The sequence below is a fragment of the Myotis myotis genome, unplaced genomic scaffold, assembly GCF_014108235.1.
Source record: "Myotis myotis isolate mMyoMyo1 unplaced genomic scaffold, mMyoMyo1.p scaffold_m19_p_1, whole genome shotgun sequence".
NCBI classification, from domain to species: domain Eukaryota; kingdom Metazoa; phylum Chordata; class Mammalia; order Chiroptera; family Vespertilionidae; genus Myotis; species Myotis myotis.
This window is the reverse complement of record NW_023416313.1, coordinates 160,546,074-160,573,629: the sequence shown is the minus strand read 5'-3', so window position 1 is coordinate 160,573,629 and position 27,556 is coordinate 160,546,074. Positions and strand designations below refer to the sequence as shown.

Sequence of the window (27,556 nt, the reverse complement as noted above, 5' to 3'; positions counted from 1 at the left end):
CTGCCCGCTTTGGGCTAGGGCTGTGTGCCACCTTCGAAGAACGGAAGAATGGCTTTAGCAGACTGTGGTTAACAGTGTCATTCACTCTCAGTTCCCCTTCTTATAACTAGACAGCTGATGTAGGGTTATTGAAAATGGGATATTCTGGTTTTTGTAGACAGCTGATGTTTGCCCCAGAGGCAGGGAAAATCTAAATAGAATTGCACATTTTATAAGTAATTGTCTGCTGCTATCTTCTTCGTTTATTTTTAATGGTTTTGTTGTGTCCTCTGCCAAGTAGTGGAAATTCCTTATTTATTTCTGTAATACATATAACTCAGTATTGAAGGGTTCTCACATGAGGGTTATTGCTGCTGTTCTTGTAGCTGAGAGGTGCAGACTGTGTTTAGGTGTCAGTCTCTGTCCGTCGTTTCTGTCCCACACCTGCCTCAGGCTCCCAGCTCTCTGCGAAGGGATTGCCAGTTGAAAGAATGAACATTCTAATAACAGTTACTGCTATGGAATGGGACATACAAACTTTAAGGACTTTAGCTCTGGACAAACTTAAATGTTCTAAAAAGTTAACAAAACTGCTGAAGTCACTGCTTAAGGTGTTAAATTGGATGAGCTGAGATTCAGTAGTTCAGCTCTGAACTCCCGAAAGGGGAAGTTCATTGTTCAGTAGTCAGGAGGTAGTTTCATTACGTCGATAAGATTGCACTAGACCAGCAGGGAATTTAGGACCTGGCTTAAAGAAAAATTCCCTTTCACTCCAGGTAGAAAGCATAGTTTGAAAAGCAAGTAAAATGTAGAAGACATGCTGCTCTGTGAGAGGGCATGCCAGAGACTGAGCTGGCCAGACCAGGGTCTGAATTATGGAAGAATAAGGTTAGGGCCAGTTGCTAGAGGCCCATGCCAAGGTTGGAGAGGCCAGTACATTCCTCAGTGGTAGAGCGTCTTGATAAAAGCATCAGGTTCTAGGGTGGTTATTCTAATGGTGGTTAGAGACTAATAGACCAGAGGAAGAGAAATCAAAAGGCTGGTATTTGATAAGGCCCAAGGTTATGCATATTAGTGAGTTTGAGGGGCTAAGAGCTTCCCAAGTGTTATATTGTAAATCAGAAGACACCTTAATCAATTGGCCAAATTAATTTGGAGTCTTTTATTTTTACGCTAGTACTAATGGGCTCAGAGTAGAGTGTCTCTGTCAAATTCTGGGCCCTAAATAGAGGAAGTCTTTTCTATTTATACTCTTTTCAGTTCTTTGTCTTCCAAATTTGGTACGAGACTTGCGGACCTTCTGAGAAAAAGTCCTGTGTGCTGGGACAGGGCCGTGAGACCATATCTCAAGGCCTGGCCTGGCGCCAGCACTGACAGCTCTGTCTGGGGCATAGTTTATGACCTCTCTGGAGTGGCGAGTAGTCTTATTTTCCCTATTATTTAAACAAGCAAATGTTTACAGAAGCCAGAATAGCAGGGTTAAAGTTTTAATCAGCAGTTTTTACCCAAGGAGGTTACTGTGCTTCCCAAGAAGCTCCCTGATGTCCTAGGGGCCCTGTTCGGAAGACCGTTTGGATTAGATGAAGGTGTGTGTAATATGCTTGGAGTTTGCTCTGGCTCCCCGGCATGAGCATCCTGTTCTAGACCTTTGTCGGTGCCCAGCGCCCCAGCAGTGTTTCTCAGAGACATTTCTGTGCCTTAACGTTCTGAAGGAGAGTGCGTTCTTTCCGGGGAGGGTGGGACTCACCATCTGACAGGAGGAAGACTAAGCCTAGAATGGCTTACATTTTAAACCGCACTTTTATTTCTGCTCGCATCCTAACTACTTCACACAGGCTCCAGTCATTTTCCTTTTGTTTTGTTTTTTAATCCTCACCTGAGGATATTTTTGCATTGATTTTTAGAGAGAGTGGAAGGGAGGGGGAGAGACAGAGGGACAGAAACATCGATGTGAGACTCAAGTTTATGCCCCGATTAGATCAAGCCTGCAACCTAGGTATGTGCCCTTAACTGGAATCGAACCCGGGACCCTTCAGTCTGTGGGACAACACTCTCTTCTCTGAGCCAAACCGGCCAGGGCAGGCTCCAGTCATTTTGGATTCCCCCTCACGGCCATTGTCTGCACTGTTCCCTTTTTCTTTCTTCTCACCCAGCAGCACCCTGCTCATATGACAAGGCCCCATGCAGCGGCACTTCCTCTATGGAGGCTTCTCTGACTCACTGGCAGAGCGAGCCACTTCCTCCTCGTTGCTTCCAGAGCCTTTCAGGTTTCTCTGTCACGGCACCCACATGGTCCTGCTGGGTGAGGGAGTTGTCACCTCTGCTCCTGTAGGAGCTCTGTGAGCTCTGGACTCCTCTCCATCCCCTCTGGGGAGGGTCTGAAACATGGCCTTTTAGTAAATGCTTGAGGAATAGATGAATCATGTCATTGTCAGCCAGTTATTATGTCTGCTGCACACTAGCCACTCTAAGTTTTGAAGATACAAAGAGATCCAGACCATTTTTATTGTGTTTGAGAAACACTACTGAAGAGTTGGGGGAGACAGAACAAATGCAATATGACAACAAACAGGATTTCTACTATAGATTACCTTTAAAAAATTATTAGACCTGCCATAGCTGGTTTTGCTCAGTGCATAGAGCATCGGCCTGTGGACTGGAGGGTTCTGGGTTTGATTTCGGTCAAGGGCACATGCCCGGGTTGCAGGCTCGATCCCCAGTAGGGAGCGTGCAGGATCAATGATTCTCATCATTGATGTTTCTATCCCTTTCCCTTCCTCTCTGAAATCAATAAATATATATTAAAAATAATAATTAGGTCCTGACCAGTTTGGCTCAGTGAATGGAGTGTTGGCCTGCGGACTGAAGGGTCCCAGATTCGATTCCAGTCAAGGGCATGTACTACAGGCACATCCCCAGTACGGGGTGTGCAGGAGGCAGCTGATCGATGTCTCTCTCTCTCATCGATGTTTCTGGCTCAATATCCCTCTCCCTTCCTCTCTGTAAAAAATCAATAAAATATATTTTAAAATAATAATAATAATAATTAGACCTTATTAAGATTAAAAAAGAGAAATTTTACATATTTATACAAATTAACACTGAGGAAAATTATACTAGCTTTAAAAAAAAAAATGAGACCAACATTGAAAGAAAATTTAAAAATCAAGGGCAAAACAATGTTTTTTAATTGTGTTTTCTGGTAAGATGAAAAATAGCAGCATAGTAACAATAGCATTTAAATTGATGAAAATATTACTTATGCTCCAGTTTCTTCATTTCTGAGTTCCCTTCTGGCTTTAAAATTTCATTGCACTATTCATTTCGAGTATAAATTACAAATATAAAATCAAAGGCTTTTTATCAGAAAATAGATGAGAAAAATTAATTCATAGCAAGTTAGCCACACTAAGAAACTATTCTTATGAATATGTTCTTTGAGGTTAAATTTCTGTATGACAATTATGTCATCTAATGGTTCATTTTTTATAATTTTTTAAAATTTTATTTTTAATTGTAGTAAAAAAACAACATAAAATCTACCTTCTAAACCATTTAAGTGTATAGTTCAGTAGTGTTACATACATTGCCATGCAACAGATTTCAGAACTTTTTCATCTCCCAAAACTGAAACTTTATACCCATTAAACAACACATTTCTCCCTGCCCCTAGCCCTTGGGAACAATCATTCATTCTCCTTTCTGTTGCTATGAATTTGACATTCTAGATACCTCATATAAGTGGTAGAAAATAGCTGCAATGAGAACACAATCCAGCTGCCTTCTCTGTGAGCCATTAAATGTTAAGTGGAGCCCTGACTAGTATGCCTTCGTTGCTTAGGCATCATCCCATCCACCAAAAGGTTGCTGGTTCCATTCCCTGTCAGGGCACAGGCCCAGGTTGTGGGCTTGATCCCCTGTAGGTGATGTGCTGGAGGCAGCTGATCAATGTCTCTCACACTGATGTTTCCCTCCCTCCCTCTCCCTCCCTCCTTCCCTTGCTCTCTCTCTAAAAATCAATCCTATCTAATAAAAGAGTAATATGCAAATTGACCATCAGTCCAGCACATAAGATTGCCACCACAGATGATCTGCAGGGGAGGGCAGTTGTGGGCGATCAGGCCATCAGGGGAGGGCAGTTGGGGGAGACCAGGCCTGCAGGGGAGGGCAATTGGGGGGGACCAGGCCTGCAGGGGAGGGCAGTTGTGGGGGACCAGACTGGCAGGGGAGGGCAGTTAGGGGTGACCAGGCTGGCAAGGGAGGGCAGTTAGGGGTGACCAGACTGGCAGGAGAGGGCAGTTGGGGGTGACCAGACTGGCAAGGGAGGGCAGTTGGGGGTGACCAGGCCTGCAGGGGAGGACAGTTAGGGGTGACCAGGCTGGCAGGGGAGGGCAGTTAGAGACAATCAAGCCAGCAGGGGAGCAGTTAGGCGTCAATCAGGCTGGCAGGGGAGTGGTTAGGGGCAATCAGGCAGGCAGGCAGGTGAGCAGTTGGGAGCTAGCAGTCCTGGATTGTGAGAGGGATGTCTGACTGCCTGTTTAGGCCCGATCCTGGTGGGCAGTTGGACATCTCTCTAAGGGTTCCAGATTGGAGAGGGTGCAGGCTGGGTAGAGGGACACCTCCCCCCCCCCCCCCCCCGCACAAATTGTGTGCACTGGGCATCTAGTAAAATTATATTTAGAAACAAAAATGTCAAGTGGAGTTTTATATTTCTTCCCTGTGAAAATCTCAAACAGAAACAACAGTGGCCAGAAATGTGGGACTCCTTTTTTTTTAGTATAATTTTAGGGGGAAAAGAAGTTGCACTCCTCTTGCCTCGCTTTGTGACTGATGAGAAAGGAGCAACTGAAGCTTCCACCCAGCTCTTTGGGAGAAATGGTAGGAGTAGGATCAGGTCACTCTTGGCAAAGCTGAGTGCATCCTTTTTGTGTAAGAGATTTCTCTTAGCATCACTCAGGCAAACAACCTTTTTGTCTTTATACATTGCATTAGAGGCCCGGTGCATGGATTTGTGCACCTATGGGGTCCCTTGGCCTGGCCTGTGGGAATCAGGCCAAAAGCAGCTCTCTGACATTCCCCAAGAGGTCCCAGATTGCAAGAGGGCGGTTCTCAGGTGACGCACCCTGGAATTGGGCTCTCGCCTCTCGGGGTCCGGTGTGCGGGTAAAGCAGATTTGGGGCTGACAGTACCCCAGCAGCAAACTAACTCACAGCTGATTCTGCGAGGAATCAGGCTCCCTCCTCCCTCCTCTCTGGGTTCGGGTGCAGGTGAAGCAGATTCGGGCCAACAGTGCCCCAGCAGCAACCTAACCCACAGCTGATTCCACAAGGAATCTGGCTTCCTCCTCTACTGGTCAGAGCGTCTGACCCCTGTTGGTTATTGCGCATCATAGCTACCAGGTGAACGGTCGAACCGTCGGACTTAGGCTTTTATATATATAGATTATAGGATCCTGATTTGGTATTTGACCTGTGGGCTTTTTGGTGATCCCGTTTAAATGCAACTTAGAAATGGGCAACTAACAGTTCATAGACCTAAAGCCTTAGATCAGAACTACAACTCAAGATGTTCTCTTTTGCCCAGAGCACCAGCCTCCCTACATCATTGCAGTGTTGCCTCGATATGTGGAGATCCGAACACTTGAGCCAAGGCTCCTGGTCCAGAGCATTGAATTGCAAAGGCCTCGTTTCATCACTTCAGGAGGGTAAGGAATTTCTGTCTTTGCTGGAACTGCCATATCATTATTCCAAAGCTTTAAAGTCACCTATATTATCACAAAGCCTGTGCCGTTTTGCTGATACTTTTACTCCTGCCTCCAGATCAAACATTATCTATGTGGCCAGCAATCATTTTGTTTGGAGACTTATTCCTGTCCCCATGGCAACTCAAATCCAACAGCTGCTCCAGGACAAACAGTTTGAATTGGCTTTGCAGCTTGCAGTAAGTCTTGTTTCTAAGATTTGGGTGTGAGTCTGCCTTTCTCATTGTTCTCCAAAGTAGGTGATTTGGGTTTAGTTTTTCATATTTGGTTTCGACTGGTAGAAAAGCACAGAGCTGAAAATCTGAGACCTTGGATTCAAGGTCTGACTCTGCCTCAAAGTATCTACAGTAGGTCCTTGGGTTACGTCAGAGATCCGTTCCCATGGTGCGACTTAACGCGATTTTCGCCGTAAGTCGGAACCCACCTGCATAAGCACCTACGTCACTCACATGGACCACATACACAGCAGTAATGAAGTGAAACAGTAAAAAAAATTTAAAAGAAAGATAACAATTCCTGACCTTCACTTGAGGTAAATAAATAATAAAAAACATAAAGCACATATGTACATATGTCGAAATGACGGAACTTTTTCTCTTATAAATAAATGGGAGATGGTGACGTAACCACGAAATGACGTACGTCGAGTCCGACGTAACCCGAGGACTGTCTGTATGTAACTTGAAGTGATTTCACTTTTTCAGTTTGCAAATGTATAATTAATGTCAATTATAATTATAGTACTTCATAGAATTAATAGAATAAAATAATTTAGTAGATTATGATCTGGTCCTGAAAAATTAAGGACAATGCAAATGTTGGAGTAAAGTAACAACTGTAAATGTAGATCATAGTCTGGTTGCCCTGCCAGGGTGGTTCAGCTGGTTGATTGTCCTGTGCACTAGAAGGTCGTGAGTTCGATTCCCAGTCAGGGCAGATACCTGGGTTGCTGTTCAGTCCCTGGTCAGAGTACATACGGAAGGCAACTGTTGTATCTTTCTCACATCCATGTTTCTCTCTCTCTTCCTCCCTCTCTAAAATAAAAACTAAATAAAAAAAGATTCCAGTGTGGTTGAATTATACCACTAGAGGGCCTCAGCATCTCTTTCAACAGTGGATTGTTAAGTATGGACAAGCAGGCCTGTAGGTATTCTACTCTCATCTCAAGTTGCTGCATTCAGCAGGCTGGGCCTTTATATTTATGACTGTCCCTCTCCTTGAATGTTTGCATGGGATGATATTCTCGGCAAAGTAGTGGCCACACTGGTTCCAGCGATGCTCCCAGGGCCAACAGACACCTTGGACACTGGCTTCTGAGGCTTGTTTCTTCTTTTAAACATCCCACCGGGATGTTTGCCTTGGATTTTAGGAAACAACCAAAAGTCATTCTGAACCTTTCCTAGTCACTAAACCAGACGGTGGTAATTTGGTAATAGTGAAGTGTTTATGAAGACAGGAGTTGGAAAACTTATTTCTAGAGTATCTTGTTAATTATTTCTGAAAGGAAAGCAGTTGTCACAGATTTTGGTATTCATATGCTTACGTCACATATAGTGGATATTCTTGAAGAACAACACTTATTTTGGATGTATGAGTTCTGGATTTAAAACTAAAATCTAGTCTTAATAGTTGAACATGTTTAATATCCCATAAATATTCTTTCTTTCTTGGGGCATTTAATGTCAGCATCTTACTATTCTGTTATTTTCCACTCATGCATTGTTCTATATTATTTTATTTATATTTTAAATTAATGAATACCCATTACCTTACTCAAGAAAAAGTACTGATAACTTTGTATGTTCTTCCCCAACCCATCCCTCTGCCTCCCCTCCAGACACACCATTATCCAAAATTATGTGTTTATCATGCCCTTTAAATTTTTTTAGGTATGTTAGAATATGTATTTAGTTTTAAACTTAATAAAAAAACAGTATCACGAAGTACATAGCTTTTTTTAGTATCTATATTTTTCTTAACACGAAGGTTTCAGATCTTTTCAGTGATCTTCCTGATGCAGGTTTTCTGTTTAAACATCGATAGGGAAGATGGAAGTGGGCTTCCGTTTTTCCTTCTCTTTTCTAGGCTTGCACTTACTAGGTGGTCTGCCCTGTGATGAAAGAAGGTTGGTCCATAACAGCTTAACTCTTGAGGAACCTGTCTTTTATTTAAATAAATTAAAAACCATATATGTCCCTTTCAGAGGGCAATAATATACTAAACTTCAGTGTTGACAAAATGGAGCAAAATGTGAGAGAAGGGACAGTTCCCTGGGGGCTAGAGAAGGCATCCTCAGATTGGACCCATTAGGGATAGGTGAGATCAGGAACAGGAAACGGAGCATTGAGGAGCCCACGGAAGTTAAAGAAGTGGGAGCAAGTATTTCTAAGATGTTTGGAGCCCATCTTGACTGGAGTGGAGGGTATGGTTTGAATGTCTGGGAAGAAGCTGGATAAGAAAGTTGCACAAGGTTTTGAAAACTAACTTTAGAGCTTTGAGTGGGAGAGCTTAGGTGAGGTGCTGCCTCGTGTGGATGGTGATCTGGACTAGGGCAATGGCAATAGAAAAGGAGAGGAAACGAAGAGAGAAAAAGGAAAGCCATTTTGAAGGAAGAATTTAAATTTAGTAAAGATTGGTTAAAAGGGAGACAGCAGCGGGGGGAAAGGGGTTGTAAGTAAGGTACAGAGATAATAAATAGCTGTGCCTGCTGTGTTAAGTGTCTTTTATCCCTTGAGCACACTGTGTTCTCTGGTATTTTAGGGCCTTGCAAGTATGCTGTTCTCTGCTCGGAGGAACACACTCTCCGTCTCCCCTCCCATCTGCCACCTGCCTTAACTCCAGCTCGTTTTTTATACTTTAGTTTACTTTCTCCCGAGAATCCTTCCCAGACCCACTGCTCAGGCTGTTGTTTACCACTCTTAGGTGCTTCTGTCATCTCTCTCACCCCATTTTGTTTGGGTTTTGATTATTTTTGTTTTTAAACTAAATTCTAGACTTTATTCATATTTTTCCAGTTTTTCCATTAACATTCCTTTCTTCTGTTCTAGGTCTAAATTCAGATGCCATATTGCATTTGGTCATTTGTCCTTAGTGTCCTCTGATCTGTGACAGCTTCTTAGTTGTTCCTTGCATTTTATGACCTTGGTCGTTTTCAGAAATACTAGTCAGGTATATTTTGTAGAAACCCTGTTTTATTTTAATTGCATAATTGCTTATCAGTCTTATGATTAGACTGTGAGGGCAGTCTTTGAGAGCAGATACCATGTGACTGTCTGTACATGTTGAATTTGTACATCCTGGGTGTTGTTTAAGACCTAGTGTGTACTGAATAAATATTTGTTGAGTGAGTGAGCTCTTATCTATTCTACTCTCTTATTAGGAAATGAAAGATGATTCTGACAGTGAGAAGCAGCAGCAGATCCATCACATCAAAAACTTGTATGCCTTCAACCTCTTCTGCCAGAAGCGTTTTGATGAGTCCATGCAGGTCTTTGCTAAGCTCGGCACAGGTAACAAGTGGGTGCAGCCCTGGGATAGGGAAGTAATGGAGGAAGGGAAACTGGACAGGGCGAGGAGAAATGACACCAGATTTCTGAGAAAGGGGAAAGTTTACACTCACCTAAACTGATCCTCATACCTAACAGGATCCTACAGGTGACATAGTTATAGTCCTAAAATTAGGAATCTGGTCTCACCTGTAAATATGGACAGACTTCCAGTTTTCCAGGATGAGTTGCCCTAGCCATTAGAGAAAGGTAACAGAATGTCATTCATTTCAACAAATGTGTATCCCATAGTCAAGTGTGTGTTGAATGCTGTTCTAGACAAAAGTCCCTGACTTGAGCTTAGAATCAAACAGCAGGTCATTTTTGAGAGCCAGCACAGGGCAGGGCTGCAAAGCCCTTCCTTTTCAGTGTCTTAAAAATACTGAGCATCACGGTGACAAGCAGGCACTTTGGTGTCAGACGGTCTAACCTCCAGCAAAATTCCTGGACCTCTCTGGCCTTCAGTTCTTTTCTCTGCAAAACAGGGCAAATAATAATACCTCATATGAGATTATGCAAAATGCTTAGAACAGTGTGTGATGCTTAATAAGTGCCAATTAAGTGTTTGCTATTATTACTGAATTTATTATTTCTATATATTCCCTTTTTTTTGCTTAATTAGGATCAATCTATATGGTTAGACTCTGTATGATATTATTTATCTCCTCTTTTCTCCTCTTTGTGCTGCCTTTTTCCCACCTTCCCTCATTTTTGGCCAATAATGAGCTGAGGTAACTCCCTGTATCAGTTAGTTCTTGGTTGTGAGCAATGGAGACCAATGCTAGGGAATTTAAGTAGCATCTGGATAAATTAAGCATGGGTTAGTGGAACATAAGGGGAATGGTAGTAGAGGAGCCCACAAATTAATGGGCACCAGGCTCAGGACTGATAGGAACCAAAGGAACTTCAGAGGACCTCCTAGCAGGAAGCCGAACAGTGATCCCTGTGGCATAGGCAGTCCTCCTCGGCACAGCCACTTCCTCAGCTGTGGCTGCCACCACCTCCCGTATTGTTGCTTCCTCAGTAAAAATTGTCCCCTACAAGCTTATGTTACTATCTAAAGCCATGTTACAAACCACCCCAAAACTTAGTGGTTTAAAATAACAAATCATCTGTTAACCTCTCAGTATCTGTTGGTTAGGAATTTGGGAAGACTCAGCTGGGGGGTTCTTGCGTGGGGTCTCTCTCATGTGTTTGCAGTTGTATGTGGGCTGAGCTACTGTCATCTGAAGTCTTAACTGGGCTGAAGGACCTACTTTTAAGGTGACTCATTCTCATAGCTGACAAGTTGGTGCTGGCCCTGGACTGGGGCCCCGGTTCTTATCCAAGTGGGTCTTTCTACAAAGCTGCTTGAGTGTCTTCATGCAGAGAGACTTGGTTTCCCAATGGAAGCCTCATTGCCTTTTATGACTCTCCTTCTACCCTATCATACAAAAATACTCTTATTGCCCTAGGTGGTTTGGCTCAGTGGATAGAACATCGGCCTGCAGACCAAAGAGTCCCGGGTTCGATTCCAGTCAAGGGCACGTGCCCGGTTGCAGGCTCGATCCTCAGTAGGGGGCTTGCAAGAGGCAGCCAATCAATGATTCTCTCTCATCATTGATGTTTCTATCTTTCTCCCTCTCCCTTCCTCTCTGAAATCAATAAAAATATATTTTTAAAAAATAATAAAAATACTTATTACTAATTAAATGGATATGAAAATGCCATACATTGTGCAACAATCTGTTGACATACAAGGGTCCTTCCCAGTTTAAGGCAAGGGAACACAGACAAAGCTCTTGGGTGAGTGTCCACATGCTGAAAGAGGAGCATGTAGGATGCAGTATACTTTGGTGTGTGCTACACTGCTTGTCATTCTTGAGTCACTTTCTCAAGATCAAGGGGCTCTGATTGTCCGGGATTAGATCATAGTCTCACTCCCTCTAACTGCCAGGGGTGGGGAAAGAGTTTGTGGTCCCTCTCTGCTTCTGAAGGCAAAGGTAGGTGCCCAGAACTATTCTGTTACCAAGACTACACCTGGCGTGGAAGAGGGAGTTGCCGAAAGGAAATAAGTTGCTGTTAAGAAGGGATAGGGAAGCTGGGCAACCTGAAATCCATAAATATCTACTGTCCTTCCTTTGAATGAACTCAGTTGGGACATTTATCCAGCAGCTCTTTAAAAAGACACCGGAATAAGATAGAATTTTTGTAGTAATTTGATTCTTTTTCCGTATACCAACGATACTTGAACCCCAGTCCCAAAGGTTTAAGTTCATTCCTAATAAAGCTACAACCTTGAATTTATTCATTCCACAAATATGTACTGAGCGGGCCCAAGAAGAACTAATCAGACAGAATTCTGCTTTCAAAGATCAACCTAGTAGGAAAGGTAAGGCACAGTGGATCCTTTCCAGTGGCAGGAGGATGTGCTGGTGGCAGTGCCGTGTAGGGTCAGCTGGCCATTGATTGGACCTCTTGGGCAGGTCCTCCATTGATGAACCTTGTCTAAGGGCTGGTCCTTCTGTCCAGTAGTGACTATCTTAGCATTCGCAGAAATCATTTGTCTCTTCCTCATCCAAGCTTTTCATGTGTATGTTCCAACATAGTTATAATATACCTTCATAGCTTTTGTTACTTAAAAAGTATTGTTTTTCCATGTTGCTAGGTGCCTTTTAGAATTTGTAATGACTGCATAATACTCTACATTTGAATGAAAAACGCATTATTTTGCTGTTGAAGGAATTCTTCATTGTTTCCAAAATTGCATTGATACAAGTAATGCTACCTGTCCATACAGATGTTGCTTCTCCCCCCCCCCCCCCCCCCCCCACCTCCATCTTTTCCATTGTTTTTTTTAGGATTAACTCCTAGAAATAGGATTGGAGGTGTGAATGCTTTTTCCCTTTTTGAGGTAGCAATATTTTTTGCCTTGGCAGTGCAAGGGTGATTGTTGCACAATGTTGCAAGCACTGGGTAGTATCATACAAAAATACTCTTATTGCCCTAGGTGGTTTGGCTCAGTGGATAGAACATCGGCCTGCAGACCAAAGAGTCCCGGGTTCGATTCCAGTCAAGGACATGTGCCCGGTTGCAGGCTCGATCCTCAGTAGGGGGCTTGCAAGAGGCAGCCAATCAATGATTCTCTCTCATCATTGATGTTTCTATCTTTCTCCCTCTCCCTTCCTCTCTGAAATCAATAAAAATATATTTTAAAAAAATAATAAAAATACTCTTATTACTAATTAAATGGATATGAAAATGCCACCTGATATTTGTTATTGTTTTATAATATTTTATTTTTATTGGTTTCAGCTTTACGGAAGTATAATTGACAAATAAAATCATAATATATTTAAATACTTGCATAACCAAATTAATAACAAATCCATCAACTCACAAAATTAGCTTTTTACAAATTTTTATGAGGCTGCTTAAATTTTAGTCTCATACCATGTGATTTCACTAACATGTGGAATCTAAAGAACAAAACAAACAGTAAATACAGAGACTCATAGATACAGAGAACAGGCTGATCAGGCTGCCAGAGGGAAGGGGAGTTGGGGAATGGAATGAATAAGGTGAAGGGATTAAGAAGTACAAATTGGTAGTTACAGAATAGTCACAGGCATGTGAAGTAGAGCATAGGGATACCGTCAACAATATTTGTAACAATTATGTATGGTGTCATGTGGGGATCACTTCATAAATTACATAAATATCTACCTGAAAACAATCCTATCTAATAAAAGAGAAACATGGTAATTGGCGTACGACCGCTACCCTTCCCATTGGCTAATCAGCGAGATATGCAAATTAACTGCCAGCCAAGATGGCGGCCGGCAGCCAGGCAGCTTGAAACTAACATGAGGCTTGCTTGCTTCAGTGACGGAGGACTCCAACGTTCCCCGCCTGCGGCTGCAGGCCTCTGAGCTGGCAGTTTGAAACATAGTTACAAAAATAGAAGCTAAACAAAACCCCAGAAACCAGCTTTCAGCTAGCCGGGATCTCAGACCTGGAGTTGATACAGAGTTTCGATTGTAGAACCTAAACAAACCAGATACCTGCTTTCAGGAGCGGAGGCCTAAGAGCTGGAGCCTCAGAGCTAAAGCTGGCTCAGAATAAAAATGAAAAAAAGGAGCAGTTGGGAGCTTCAGTCCCAGCCTGAAAACAGCCCTCAGCCCCTCACCCAGGCTAGCCAGGCACCCCAGTGGGGACCCCCACCCTGAAGGGTGTGTGACCAGCTGCAAACAGCCATCATCACCTCATCCAGGCTGGTCAGGCACCCCAGTGGGGACCCCCACCCTGATCCGGGACACCCTTCAGGGCAAACCAGCCAATCCCCACCCATGAACCAGGCCTCTATTCTATATAGTAAAAGGGTAATATGCCTCCCAGCACCGGGATCAGTGGAGCCGCGAGGTCTCCTGGCACCGGGATCAGCATGACAGGGGGCAGCGCCCAACCCCCTGATCGCCCTGCGGCTCTGTGTGTGACAGGGTGCGGCGCCCCAACCCCCCCACCCCACGGGCCCTGCTCTGTGTGTGACGGGGTAGAGCCATAACCTCCCCATCAGCCCTGCCCTGAGTGTGAGAGTGGCAGCGCCCCAACCCCCTGATTGGCCCTGCTCTGTGGGTGATAGAGGGCGGCGCCCCAACCCCCTGATCCGCCCTGCTCTGTGCGTGACAGGGGGAGCTCCCCAACTCCCTGATGGGCCCTGCTCTGTGCATGACAGCGGGGAGCTCCCCAACCCCCTGATGGGCCCTGCTCTGTGCGTGACAGGGGTGAGCTCCCCAACCCCCTGATTGACCCTGCTCTGTGTGTGACAGGGTACGGAGCCCCAACCCCCCTGATGGGCCCTGCTCTGTGCGTGACAGGGGGTGGTGCCGCAACCTCCCCATCGACCCTGCCTTGAGTGTGACAGGGGGCGGTGTCCCAAACCCCCAATCGGCCCTACCCTGAGCGTGACTGAGGGTGGCATCGCAACCTCCCAATCCGCCCTTCTCTGTGCATGATGGGGCAGCGCCCCAATTCCCCAATCGGCCCTGCTCTGAGCCCGACCAGGGGCTGCACCTAAGGATTAGGCCTGCCCTCTGCCACCTGGGAGCAGGCCTAAGCCAGCAGGTCTTTATCTCCCGAGGGGTCCCAGACTGCGAGAGGGCACAGGCCGGGCTGAGGGACCCCCCCCCCCCCCAGTGCACAAATTTTTGTGCACCGGGCCTCTAGTATAAAATAATATTGGATTCACCTGACATTTTTAATGGGTAACAACACTTTGATTGTTAATGTAGAAGAACATTTTCTCACAAAGAAAAATAATTTGTATTTTTCTTTTGTCAGTTGTTATGTCTTTTGCCCTGTTATCAAATGAAATCTTACGGTTTTTTTTTAACCAATTTGTGTGCATTTGTTTTATGAAATCAACCTATTAGCCTTTTGCCATATAAGCTGCAAATTTATACCGTAGTCTGTTACCTGGTCTTTTTGTTTTAATAATATTCCTTTTTGACATTTTTTTTCCAGTTTTTTTATCTTTTCAACTTCAGTGTCTTAGCAGTTTTTCCTTAGAAGTTTTTTTTCTTCTTTGCTTTTAGAGAGTTAGTAAGTTCTCATTTTTATTTCTGCATATATATGTGTGTCTGTGTCTTGGAATATAGTCATGCCATTTTTGTAATGTTTTAGTGACATGTGTATAAATAGTGCTCAAATTATAAGTGTATAACTCACTTGAACTTAGTCTTTATGAACTTAGTTATTCTTTAAAAAAAAAAGTCAGGAACTTGTTTTATTTTATCCTTAAATTGTTGTGCTTCTTTCTGGGGACTCATGTTTACCTCCCATTCTAGATCCTACCCATGTGATGGGCCTGTACCCGGATCTGCTGCCCACAGACTACAGGAAGCAGCTGCAGTATCCTAACCCCCTGCCTGTGCTCTCCGGGGCTGAATTGGAGAAGGCTCACTTAGCTCTGATTGACTACCTGACACAGGTAGATAAAGAGAGAGGTGTATGGAAGAGAGACTCGGGAGTTCCAATACCTGCTTCTTTATGGCAGGGCTTTTTGTAATACCACAGACATTCCATAAATGAACAAAGTGGAAGTCTGGGCAGGCGAGTGTCTTTCTGCTTCTCCCTGCTTGCTGGTACCATTGAGCTGCTTTTTGCCAAATCCTGACACCAGGAAACACACTTGATCCCTAGTAAATTCACAACCAACTAAGCTGTTCAGGGACTGAAAAGAGTACATTTTAGTTGACAGAAAATAGTAAATTTTTAAAAACAAACATTTTTTTAGCATACATAATTTTGTAAAAATACCTGCGTTAAGCAGAAAACTTGGAAAACACAATAAAGTATAAAGCAGAAATACAGATCACCTGTAACTATACCCAGAACGCAGAGGAAAGTAACTACATTTTAGTGTCATCCTTCCAGACTTTTATATGTATTTGTGAATTAGGTTTTATTTATTTATTGGTATATTTATTACAAAAGGATATCAAACTATATAGCTTACTTTTAAAAAATTTAGTTATACATTGAGAAAGTTTTTTCTTGTTAATAAATAATTTCCTAAAACTTTTTTTAGGTGAATTATTTTTAGATTGAAAAAAATTTGTTATGGGTAGATAAGTGAAATTTAAGTGTTCTGCGGACCTTTGTAAGGCCCCCTGGGTAGGCACTGAGAAGTCAAAATTGCCAGGAAAATTGTAAGCCAGCTTCCTGCCTACTTCTGTGTCAGTAGGTGTCGCTCAGGACTAATCAGGCATGTGGGGCCTTGGCACTGCCTTGACATTGGGCCCCAGCAGTACTCAGCTGTGGCTGGCAGCCTGCAGGGAGACACTTGCCCCTGTCTGCACACTGTGTGGCCCATGGACCGAGTCAGACAGGCTCCTGGAGCAGCGTGCCTCCTGAGCCTGTGGCTTTACAGAGGCCTTCCGTTTATAGTGTCTCAGCTTTAGCACTCTAGGCCAGTGATGGCGAACCTGTGACATGCGTGTCAGAGGTGACACGCGAACTCATTTTTTTGGTTGATTTTTCTTTGTTAAATGGCATTTAAATATATAAAATAAATATCAAAAATATAAGTCTTTGTTTTACTATGGTTGCAAATATCAAAAAATGTCTCCATGTGACACGGCACCAGAGTTAAGTTAGGGTTTTTCAAAATGCTGACACGCCGAGCTCAAAAGGTTCGCCATCACTGCTCTCGGCACACAGTTTTCCCTGGCCTTCCCCACTGATGTTAGGAATGTGTGAAGTCAGCTGACACTAGTGTGATGGCAGAGAGATGGAAGAGCATGTAAGACGATGGGCATTGCCAATACAGTACAGACTCGGTGGTTCCATTATATAAAGCTCTGGAGGTGGTAAAAGCAGTCTGTAGTGATAGAGATTGATCAGTGGGGAGAGGGTGGGTGGGACTGTTTGGAAAGGGAGCTTTGGAGTGATAGAAATCTGTTCCTCGATTGGGGTGGTGGTTACATGCACCTAGTAGTGCACTTAGAAGGGGTCCGTTTTACTACACGTAACTTGTGCCTCGATAACATTGACTTAAGAATAATCATAAAAGAACATGGGCTTTGGGATCAGACCCTAATTTGAAACCTGCCTCTGCCGCTTCTGAGGTATCTAACCTCTGTACTGTGGGTTCTTCATTTGTAAACTGGGGATAATAATACCTGTATTTCTTTTAGCTTTAAGGTAGAATAATACATGAAGTGCTTGACAGGGCTGGTGTGTAGTAAATACTCAATAAATAGTTATTATCTGTGGCAGTTTGGCAGTCATCTGAGGTTTTTTGTTTGTTTGTTAGTCCTCACCTGAGCATATTTTTCCCATTGATATTTTTAGAGAGAGTAGGAGGAAGAAGAGGGGAAGAGAAAGAGAGAGAGAAACATTGATGTGAGAGAGACACATCAATTGGTTGCCTCCCGCACGGGACCCAGGCCACGATTGAGGCATGTGCCTTTGACCAGGTATCGCACCTGCCACCCTTCGGTCCGAGGGCTGACCCTCTGATCACTGAGCAGTTGGCCAGGGCTGCAGTCATCTGTTTTGATCCCTGATAGAAATTGTGTGTTATCACAGGGAGTCTGTTGAGGATTAAATGAGGAAAATCTGTGTTAAGGAAAGCCTTAGCATTGTGTTTGACACATTAAAAATGCTCTGTGGATTTCAACTATTTTTAAAAAGGTTTTTCTCAAAGAAAAAGAAAAAAAGAAATTTAACATTGTTTCTTTTACTCCTTGAACTTTAATTTTTATTCCACTTTCTCCCTAGAATTTGATTCTGATGTACTATATGCATTTTGTGCTTGAAGATCTTTCATTGAGCCCTCTGTCATATCTCTGTAACAAAAGTGTCCTTTTAATTTTTAAAAATTTCCTGCAACCAAATAACTGTGTTTTTTAAAATGTCATTTGAGTTCATTTGTAACTACTATTAATGTACAATTGAGCAATACATCATAAATATACTTAAGTTTCCAAGAACCATTAAATATTTAAACTTCCAAAATATTGCATGCCAGTGTGAGATCAGGGTGTGGACAGGTATGAGCTGATTTGGAGGTATTTGAAATTACCCAGTAGATCAAGTGATAAAGGAAGATTAGTTCTGGCCTTGATCCCACATTTTTGGCCTTTGCAGAAACGGAGCCAGTTGGTAAAGAAGCTGAATGACTCTGATCACCAGTCTAGCACTTCCCCACTCATGGAAGGCACTCCCACCATCAAATCCAAGAAGAAGCTGCTGCAGATCATCGACACCACCCTGCTCAAGTGCTACCTCCATGTGAGTCCCTAGAGCAGGCGGTACCCACAACCCCCGGCCTGCCGAAACTGGAAAAGGGCCACCCTGGGGCACCTGCTGTCAGCAAGAGCGAAGTCTGCGATGATGGGAACCACCTAGTCTTTGCCTTGATGCCTGTGAGCTTCTTGAAATTAAGGGTTTAAGTCAAGATACTGACCAGAGTCTTACAGTGGGCTGGCCTTCTCTGGTAAGATTGGGATTAGTGGTGTGGTGTGAACAGTGTTCCCTCAAAGGAAATATCTCCTCCCTCCCTGCCCCCCAAAACCATGAAAACACGTGAAAGATCATAGTGCTATAAAAGCCACTCCCTGTAGTCCTGAAAAAGGGTTGTTTGCTGTCTCTGCTTTTGTTAAATCCCTGGCCTTCCTGCCTGAAGCAGGCCTTCCTGCCTGAAGCAGGCCTTGGCGGGGAAGGGCGGGGTCTCCAGGAAGCACTTTGGCTGAAGTCCTGCCTCTCTGCAGACTAACGTGGCCCTGGTGGCCCCGCTGCTGCGCCTGGAGAACAATCACTGCCACATCGAAGAGAGCGAGCACGTGCTGAAGAAGGCGCATAAGTACAGTGAGCTCATCATCCTGTATGAGAAGAAGGGGCTCCATGAGAAAGGTGACCGAGGCGGGGAGGGCAAGCGGTGCGATGAGTCTGTGGGATGAGCCTTGGAGGAGGCCCATGACCTTGTTCTTGGCTTCGTGGCCAGCCCTGCAGGTGCTGGTGGACCAGTCCAAGAAAGCAAACTCGCCGCTGAAAGGCCACGAGAGGACGGTGCAATATCTGCAACATCTGGGTAAGTCCAGCTTTTGAAACGGGAGTCGAAAGTGTTCAGACAGACCTGACCCCCCTCCGTCTCTGATTCCAGCTGGTCAGTCCCCTCCCTCCTTGCTCCGCCAGCTGGGGGAAAGTCCCCTGTGGTGGACCCAGGGCAGCCCCTTGGAATGTAGCCAGCCCAGCAAGCAGCCCTGAGTGACTGGTGCTTGGACAGAGCTCTTCGCTCTAGAAAGTAAATTCTGGGCAACCTGGGCCCCGGCCTTCCCAGTCCTGTGGGCAGGGTAGGCTTTACCTGCAGACAAGTCTTACTTTTCCTCCAGGCACAGAAAACCTGCATTTGATCTTTTCCTACTCGGTGTGGGTGCTGAGAGACTTCCCAGAGGATGGCCTGAAGGTAGGTATGCGGGGTCTTTGGATTCACCTGGCACCGCAGTCGGTCCTGACTCTGCTCTGGAGACGGGTGGACGGCGGAAGGATTCCTGCAGTTTCTCTTACGTTCAGAAGAGTGGACTGGGAAACGTGAGGTGACAGTGTGGGGTAGTGGGAAGGGCTTTACACAGGCATCAGGAGACCTGCCCGGGCTGTCACGCAGTAACTGCGACAGAAGCCGTGCACATTCCTGCCCCCACCCCAGAAGTCTGTCCTGGGAGCTGCACATTTGGCAGCATGCGGTCAGGTGGTTCTGCTGCTGGAACTCGGGATTGTTTTAACAGATATTCACCGAAGACCTCCCGGAGGTGGAGTCACTGCCCCGGGACCGAGTGCTCGGCTTCCTGGTAGAGAACTTTAAGGGCCTGGCTATTCCTTATCTGGTAAGATATTGTTTGGTCTGAACTAAAAAGCTTCAAACCCAGGAACCAGGCCTCATGGGTCAGCTCTTAGACCAGCGCTTCTCAACCTGTGGGTCGCGACCCTTTTGGGGGTCCAACTACCCTTTCACGGGGGTCGCCTAAGACCATCGGCAAACACATATATAATTACATATTGTTTTTGTGGTTAATCACTATGCTTTAATTATGTTCAATTTATAACAATGAAATTGGGGGTCACCACAACATGAGGAACTGTATTAAAGGGTCGCGGCATTAGGAAGGTTGAGAACCACTGTAGATGATTCCGATTGCAGTTTGTGTCATGTGGGGACTAGTAGAAAGGCACAGAAGAGGGTTATTTCAACATGCTCTGCAGAGAGAGTGCAGTGGGCAAAGTTGGAAGGGTCACTTCATCGATACTTTCTAAACCTGGGTCAAGCATAGAGGAATAAAAGAGAAGGATGTTCGAGAAAAACATTTCAAAGCCACGTTTGCACAGCCTAACTCACCGTGGCCACAGGACAATGAAATCAGTTTGAAGTACCAGAATGCAGATATTTAACCTTAATTACATGGGCTGATGTGAAGGATTATGAGACAAAATTAAGAAAGGAACTTAGACTGGAAATCAAGAATTCCCAGTGTTGCTGGGTTGTATTGCGACATTTCCCAGTGTTTTCAGAAGAGCTGCCCCCTCGTAGCCTTTGCAGCTTAATTAGGAAACAGTGTGGATGGGGCCTATTGGGCCTTAAAAGTGTGAGGGGGACGGGGTGACTGGGCGGGGTCAGAGTGTTGAGGGCACAGGCAGACTGTGTCTCGCTTCAGGAGCACGTCATCCACGTTTGGGAGGAGACAGGCTCCCGGTTCCACAACTGCCTGATCCAGCTGTACTGTGAGAAGGTGCAAGGTCTGATGAAGGAGTACCTCCTGGCCTTCCCTGCAGGTACCAGTTCTCGTAGAAAGTCGGGGCCCCGGCCTCAGGGGAAGCTGGGCCCCAGGATGCTGTGAGTGACGTGGGCAGCAGACCTCTCTTGGCCCTGGGTGGGCAGGAAGTTCCTCAGAGCCAGGGCAGGGAAGTGACCCAGAATGGGAGACTCAGCAGCTCGTCTGGGTCTGGGCATCTCTAAGCGTCTTGGCATCTCCCCTGGGGGAGGGGGAAGGAACAATCTCTTCAAGATAAGGAACAGGTTTGCCTACCAGAGTGTTTCTCTAGGCAGTTTTTTTGTTTTTTGTTTTGTTTTTTCACCTCAAGTTTATGTTTGGGGGCCATGTAGAGACCATAATCTAGAGAGGCCAACTGGAAACGACTCTGGAGGCCCTTTCTGATGATGGTGGTGACGTCATTGAACCCCATCCCCTCGTTTTGCTTAACCCCACGCTGCTCCCAGCAGCATCCTTTCAGGTCGAGCTTTGTTTCCCTTACAGGCCAAACCCCAGTTCCTGCTGGAGAGGAAGAGGGTGAGCTGGGAGAATATCGACGGAAGCTCCTTATGTTCTTGGAAATTTCCAGCTACTATGACCCAGGCCGGCTCATCTGTGATTTTCCTTTTGATGGTGAGGGCTGGGTTGGGTCCAGAAGCTGCTTCAGCTGCTGGTAGTGCAGAAACTGACCTTTCTCTTTGCCAGCTCCCCAAGCCTCTCACCAGCTGGGCCTGGGAATCACCACGTGTGTAGGCGAGTGCTCCTGTTCTGCTCCTTCTGAGGCCTTGCTTTTGTGCTGTGGCTGAGGAGTCTCTTGGGGTGTGAGCCACATGCTAATTGATAGCAGGTTCAAACCTGTCTGTTGCTTCATACATGTTCTTGCCCACACTCATTATTCAGCAATTGTTGTAATTTGGCATAATTTGTCTAAAAAAGACATACCCGTCTGATGTGTAAGCTCAGTGAGAACAGAGACAGGTGCTTATTCCCCTTATTGGAAGAGCCTCGCACATGGTAGAGTTGGCCATGGAATGGGTGAACTTGCCTGATGTGGAAGTGCTCACAAAAAGATGGGATAGAGCCCCTCCTAAAGTAGCTCCCTCCCCCTTTTAAAAATTTTAGTAATAAATCCCAAATAATAAAAATATTTCCTCCCCGTTTAAGTTGCTCCAGTGTCCATCTCTCTAATAGTTAGCCCTGGCCCTGTGCGTGCCTCGTGGTGGTAATGGTTATCTACGTTCCTCTTCCCCACAGGCCTCTTAGAAGAACGTGCTCTCCTGCTGGGGCGCATGGGGAAACATGAACAAGCTCTCTTCATCTATGTCCACATCCTGAAGGACACAAAGATGGCTGAGGAGTATGTTGGCCCTGCCATCCCCGCTCCCCAGGGGTCTGAAAGCAGGTCCCCCAGAGAGACCACCGGCGTGAGAGACTAAGGGAGCCACCACCCCGCCACTCGGCCGCAGGAGGGAGAGTCGCCTGTGCTGGCCTCTCACTTCGGCTGCCTTTGGGCTGCTCGTGCCGGCGGCATCGATGCCCTTTCTCTAAACGTGTCCCCCTGGCCTTGTCTGAGCATTTTCTCCTTTGCAGGTACTGCCACAAGCATTATGACCAAAACAGAGATGGCAACAAAGAGGTAAGTAGTGGCCCTGGCCCCCCTGGCCTTCCTGACATCCTCTGGTTTGGCCGCAGGTGACAGACACTAGTGTGAATTGCTAAGACAAGATGGCATGGGTCAGGGCACCGCCTGAATTTGCCTGTACATCTTAAGGGATTGGCGGGTGCCATGTCCTGGTTTGCCTGGCTTAGCTCTGGCTTCCCTCTGTTGTCATCCATGTGATAATGAGTGGCATCCTCACCCCTTTACTCTCAAAAGAGTCCTCAAAAGAGGAAATAATTTTATTATTTGGGATTTATTACTAAAATTTTTAAAAGGGGGAGGGAGCTACTTTAGGAGGGACTCTATCACATCTTTTTGTGAGCACTTCCACGTCGGGCAAGTTCACCCGTTCCTTGTATTAGTTAGCCTGTTGAGAAGGAACCTCAGATGTGCTCTGTTGAGACTGCACACGGACTTGTCAATGTCGGGAGACATCTTTTATTGCCATGACCGGGGGCAGTGCTTCTGGGATCTAGGAGGTAGAGGCCAGAGTTGCTGCTAAACGGGACAGCCCAGTGAAGAATTATCTGGCCCAAATGTTAAGTGCTGAGTTGAAAAGTCCTGTGGCACTGGTGCCAGTAGGAAGTGCAGATCTTACCTTGGCTTAATCTTTGCCTGCCAAAACATGACAGGGTCTCGGCCTTCAAAGCCAAAGGAAATGAGGGAGTGCGTTGCGTCATTTCGTCGTGCTGGCATCCTGACAATGGTTAACAAGCAAGGGAAACCACAATCCTTAAATCTTTATACCTTCAGTTGACTCTGACTTTACCAAAACCTTTTAAAAGGTGAAAATGATGAGTTTTAAGTGCTCCATGACAGCTGTTACTGTAGACCATCCCTCTTACTGGGCGTTCTGGGGGGTGCTGCCAGCCTGACCTGCGTGCCTGTACCTGTGTGAGACAGGTGTATCTGTCCCTGCTCCGGATGTACCTGTCACCCCCCAGCGTTCACTGTCTGGGGCCCATCAAGCTGGAACTGCTGGAGCCCCAAGCCAACCTCCAGGCTGCCCTGCAGGTCCTCGAGCTGCACCACAGCAAACTGGACACCACCAAGGTCAGCTCTTCTCAGGGGGATGGAGGCGCTTGCAGGGAGCACGGAATGGAAAGGGGGTGGAGAAACGGCCTGGGATTCTCCAGCTCTGGGGCTTCAGCCACTCCCTCAGTCTCACTCCTGTCCCGCCTCTCTCTTTCCCATCTGTTCCCATCCTTAGGCCCTCAACCTCCTGCCAGCGAATACTCAGATTAACGAGATACGCATCTTCCTGGAAAAGGTCTTGGAAGGAAATGCGCAAAAGAAACGGTTCAATCAAGTGCTCAAGAACCTTCTCCATGCAGAGTTCCTGCGGGTATGCGCCTGGCAAACCCTCGGGTGGGCTAGTACTCTCTATTACGAGACAGTTACCACATATTCCTCAGGACAAAAGCAGACCTTAACCAAGTGTTCCCATTAGAGCAGTGGTTCTCAACCTTGGCTGCACATTAGAGTCACCTGGGAATCTTTGTAAAATCCTGATTTCTGGGCCTCAACCTCCAGAAATTCTGTTTCTTTGTTATTAATGTTGTGGCCTCACCCCATAGCAAAGAAACAGAATTTCCGGAGGATGAGGCCCAGAAATCAGGATTTTACAAAGATTCCCAGGTGATTCCAATGTGCAGCCAAGGTTGAGAACCACTGCATTAGAGGGATCTTTGCGGGCAGACCAAGGTACTCCTCCCCAATCGCTCTGCCCTCCCAGGTGCAGGAAGAGCGGATTTTACACCAGCAGGTGAAGTGCATCATCACGGAGGAGAAGGTGTGCATGGTGTGTAAGAAGAAGATTGGGAACAGGTGAGCCTGCTCGCGCCTCTGCAGGGTCTGCTCTGGGTGGGCCACGCTTCGCCCTCTAACCCGAGGGGAGAGCACAGGTGCAGACCGTCTGGGCACTTTTAGCTCCTGAGGCCCGAGGGGACAGTCCTCGCTGTCAGGAGTGAGCTTTGAGGATTTAAAAGCCTGGAATGTATGGCTGGGGCTGTTGACTTCTTGCCCATAAAGTCCCTCCCTTCTGGCAGCTAGAAATTGTGTAGCCAGTGGGTGTGAGAGTTGTATATGGGGAGGAGGTCCTTACCTTTTAGGGATGCACCTTTGAAGGAAGAAAAAGATCTTTCAACCTGCTGCCTTGGGATTTGAGTAAAATCCTGAGCCAGGATCATACTGTTTTAAGGCATATACTCTAGTCGATCCCCTTTCCCTCAAAGGAGAGTAATTTTCCTTTTTCTTACATGGGAGAATGCTTTTCTTTAAAAAGACCTAACTCTGTCCTTTGTTAGAATTAGCCCGAGACTTGTTCTGAAGAGCATCGTTGCCTCTCAGTAAGCCGGTGCCAAGCCAGGCCGGCGCACGGCCCTATTCACTCGTGTTTCACGTTGATGACTTAACAAGAACCTTCATGTACTCGAACTCCATGGACCTCATCCTCTGTTCAGTTATTGGACAGAGATGATGGCTGTGTAAATCCAGAGACACTGGGACAGGCTGCTCTTTGTGGTGAGGGCGGGCTGCTGGGATGGCTCCCGGGTAAGTGCCCGTCCTAGGTAAGAAGCGGTCTCTATAGGCAGTCACTCCCAAGTCATTTGTCTTCCCTGCAGCGCATTTGCGAGGTACCCCAATGGAGTGGTGGTGCACTACTTCTGTTCCAAAGAGGTGAACCCGGCGGACACCTGAGCTCAGCGTGCCCAGGACTCAGCAGATGGACAGCTTGGCCACCCCAGAGAGGGAAGCAGGTGCCGCTGTAGGAGTCAGGGCTGCTGCCACCACAGGTGTCTCCCCGTTTGGACACGTTGGCTACCTTGCGCCCTGGAGCATCTCTGAATTAATCAGACTTGTGGTCTGGTGCCGTCAGCTTTTTAATAGAAAAAGATTAGATAAACGTTGTAAACCAGGATGCTGCAGGCAGTTCCAGGGAATTTAACGCCTGCTTGGACTGGAGGAGGTGGTGACGGGCGGGCACTGTCTTGCCTTTGCATACCAATCACCTGAGTCAGGAAACTGCCTCCAGCTTCTGCAACCCCAGTGTTCATTCGGTTTTGTATCAAGTCGCATGCAGGACTTCACAAGGAGCCCTTAGCAAGGCCGACGGAGTCCGTGAGAAGAGAGCAAGCCAGAGCTCCTCTGCCTGCCAAGGCCAGATACTCCTCCTCTAGGTCACGACAGTCACTTCTCCATGGTCACTGTGCCGTCCCCCCAGGAGGCTCCCACTCCCGCCTCCCTTTTCCCATGTCCTTTTCTTTTGTGTCTCTCCCCTCACTGCTCCACTCTTTTGCCCACTTTCCCGACACCAGGAATAACTAATATTTAAGCAAGGCAAAGTGAGAAGCAAGGCGAAGTCCACTTTCTAGGGCTACACTGATACTTGACGGTGAGGTGTATAGCGACTAGGTCCTCCTCGGACTGTACGCTCGGCCTGGAAGCTGAGCAGAACGTCATTCTCAGCCTAGGAAGGCCTGTGCACCTCCCTGAGGGCCGAGTGTGGCGGTAGCTCTAGGGATGGACAGCACTGCACAGGGTGAACGACCTCCTAGGCTGCCATCGGCAGAGGCTCCTGCTTCTGTTCACCCACCAGCCATCCAGGCAGGTTAGTTTAGTCTTTGTGAGTGAGCGCTCTGTGCTTGGGCGCCTCTCTTTCCAGCCACTGTGATCCACTTACAGCATGGCCCGGCCGCCGTTCTCCAGCCTGGTTTTGCAGAGGTTGGAGGGCTGCACCGGGATATCGTAGGCACACATAGGAATAACCAGACCAGGCACTGACAGTGACGTGGCGTCAGATACTTGTGAGGTGCTCGGGGACTGCGCGAGTGCTGCAGACGTCAAGAACTATCTCACTGCCAGACCCACTGAGCATTTGTGTGGGGGGAGACCCTGGCTCCCAGAGGCACCAGGAGTGTCTGGCACTGCAGGCGGAGGACACACGGGAGAGGGGTACACCCTGTCCTCCCTGGGGGCTTGCAGTGTCTGAGGGTGAGTGACAGTGCCTGACACTGACCCACTGTGCTGCAGACCGACTTGCTGGTGGTGTAGACTAGGCTTCTCCCAGCACGTGCTCTGCGGAGGGTCTGAAGGAACAGTGAGTGCCTGTGGCACCTTCACAGAGATGGAGGATTCTGCCGGGTTTTGGAGGCTGAGCAGCACTTCACAAGAGCCACTGTCCCAACTGGCCATGCCTGCCCACAGGAAGCAGTGCTGCCTTGGCCGTTCTAGTGAAGACCAGCCTCCTCCAGGAACAGCGGTGACATTGGCAGGCCTGCCCTCCACTGTGGCAGAGACTGTTCCCACTCCGTGAGCCCTGCCTCCCAGGTCTGCTGTTTCTGTGTCTTCCATTCCCACTGCCTGTGGGGCACATCTGTTTGAAGCACTAGAACAAAGAATGTGTGTTTTCTCTCCTGCTGGATATTTAAACGGCCCAGTTTTCCCGGATTCCAGCCTTCCTTCCCTAGACTGTCTGCGCTCTGCGGTGGTGTGGAAAAGGCTGGCAATGAAAGCTCTGTAGTGAGGACTGATGAGGGTCTCGCATAATAAACATCATAGAGTAACTAACCAAGCCTATCTGGGTCTCTTTTTCCCCCTTCCTGTGGAGTTTGATGAAAATAATGAGGATCATAATTTAGCTAAGAATTGAGAAGAGTAAGCCCGTTAGTGACCATGGAAAAAGGTCAGTGTAACCCGTCTGTTATGTGTCTCGATCTGTGCCATTCAGCACCGCAGAGCAGCAGATGGATCGACAGCACAGATGGGGACGTTCCCAGCATTACCGTCTGCTGGACACACTGGCACCTAGTGAATCCCAGGGCTTCATGCCTCTTCCTGCAGCTCATAATGACTGGGAAGGCCAGGGAAGCTGTGGAATTGGTAGGATTGACAGACCCAGTGATGCTTGAGAAGTGGGGATGTGTTGGACCACTTTGGCCAGTTCCAAGACCATTCGATCTTTTATTCCCCTACACAAGCATTCTGTGGCCATTCTGAGCTTTCTCTGGGGATGAAAAACATCTGGACTAAGAGGCATAACTTGACTGAGGCATGGGCAGATGAACCCAGGAGAGTGGTATAGCCCAGAAAGCACTCAAGTCCATCAGGCTGTCTGCGCCAGGCCGGCGTGCTCCACACCCCTCCCTCAGGCTCCTCTGTCGATCCCAGCCTTCTCTGCTGCCGTACAGGTCACCATGGGGTTGGGCTCTAGCATTCCGGAGACCCCAGCACAGGTCTGTTCTTCATGCTCCAAATTGAGTAAACAGCCCCTCCCCTTGAGGTCCTGGGAGTTTCTGGTCTGAATTTGCTTACAGGGTTTGTT

At 46.7% G+C, this 27,556-nt stretch overlaps 1 protein-coding gene across 14 annotated transcripts in view; it reads left to right on the top strand.

The window, feature by feature from the left end:
- VPS39 (VPS39 subunit of HOPS complex) overlaps nucleotides 1-26,802 on the top strand; it is a 42,184-nt gene extending 15,382 nt beyond the window's left edge. For 6 of the 14 annotated variants that reach the window (XM_036298450.1, XM_036298441.1, XM_036298426.1 and 3 more), the window contains 17 exons: nucleotides 5,563-5,683; nucleotides 5,799-5,919; nucleotides 9,120-9,249; nucleotides 15,111-15,253; nucleotides 17,917-18,060; nucleotides 18,540-18,681; nucleotides 18,773-18,859; nucleotides 19,161-19,234; nucleotides 19,554-19,652; nucleotides 20,478-20,595; nucleotides 21,078-21,206; nucleotides 21,828-21,930; nucleotides 22,164-22,209; nucleotides 23,137-23,286; nucleotides 23,444-23,670; nucleotides 23,893-24,060; nucleotides 24,858-26,802. In XM_036298450.1, coding sequence (XP_036154343.1) covers nucleotides 5,563-5,683; nucleotides 5,799-5,919; nucleotides 9,120-9,249; nucleotides 15,111-15,253; nucleotides 17,917-18,060; nucleotides 18,540-18,681; nucleotides 18,773-18,859; nucleotides 19,161-19,234; nucleotides 19,554-19,652; nucleotides 20,478-20,595; nucleotides 21,078-21,206; nucleotides 21,828-21,930; nucleotides 22,164-22,209; nucleotides 23,137-23,286; nucleotides 23,444-23,670; nucleotides 23,893-24,060; nucleotides 24,858-24,933 — 2,078 coding nt within the window. In that variant the 3' untranslated portion in view covers nucleotides 24,934-26,802. Of the gene's footprint in view, nucleotides 1-5,562; nucleotides 5,684-5,798; nucleotides 5,920-9,119; nucleotides 9,250-15,110; nucleotides 15,254-17,916; nucleotides 18,061-18,539; nucleotides 18,682-18,772; nucleotides 18,860-19,160; nucleotides 19,235-19,553; nucleotides 19,653-20,477; nucleotides 20,596-21,077; nucleotides 21,207-21,827; nucleotides 22,210-22,865; nucleotides 23,287-23,443; nucleotides 23,671-23,810; nucleotides 23,853-23,892; nucleotides 24,061-24,539; nucleotides 24,757-24,857 lie in introns of those variants that run through there. The other 8 variants (XM_036298472.1, XM_036298459.1, XR_004965914.1 and 5 more) reach the window with 7 other exon arrangements.
- The last annotated feature ends 754 nt before the right edge of the window (nucleotides 26,803-27,556 follow it).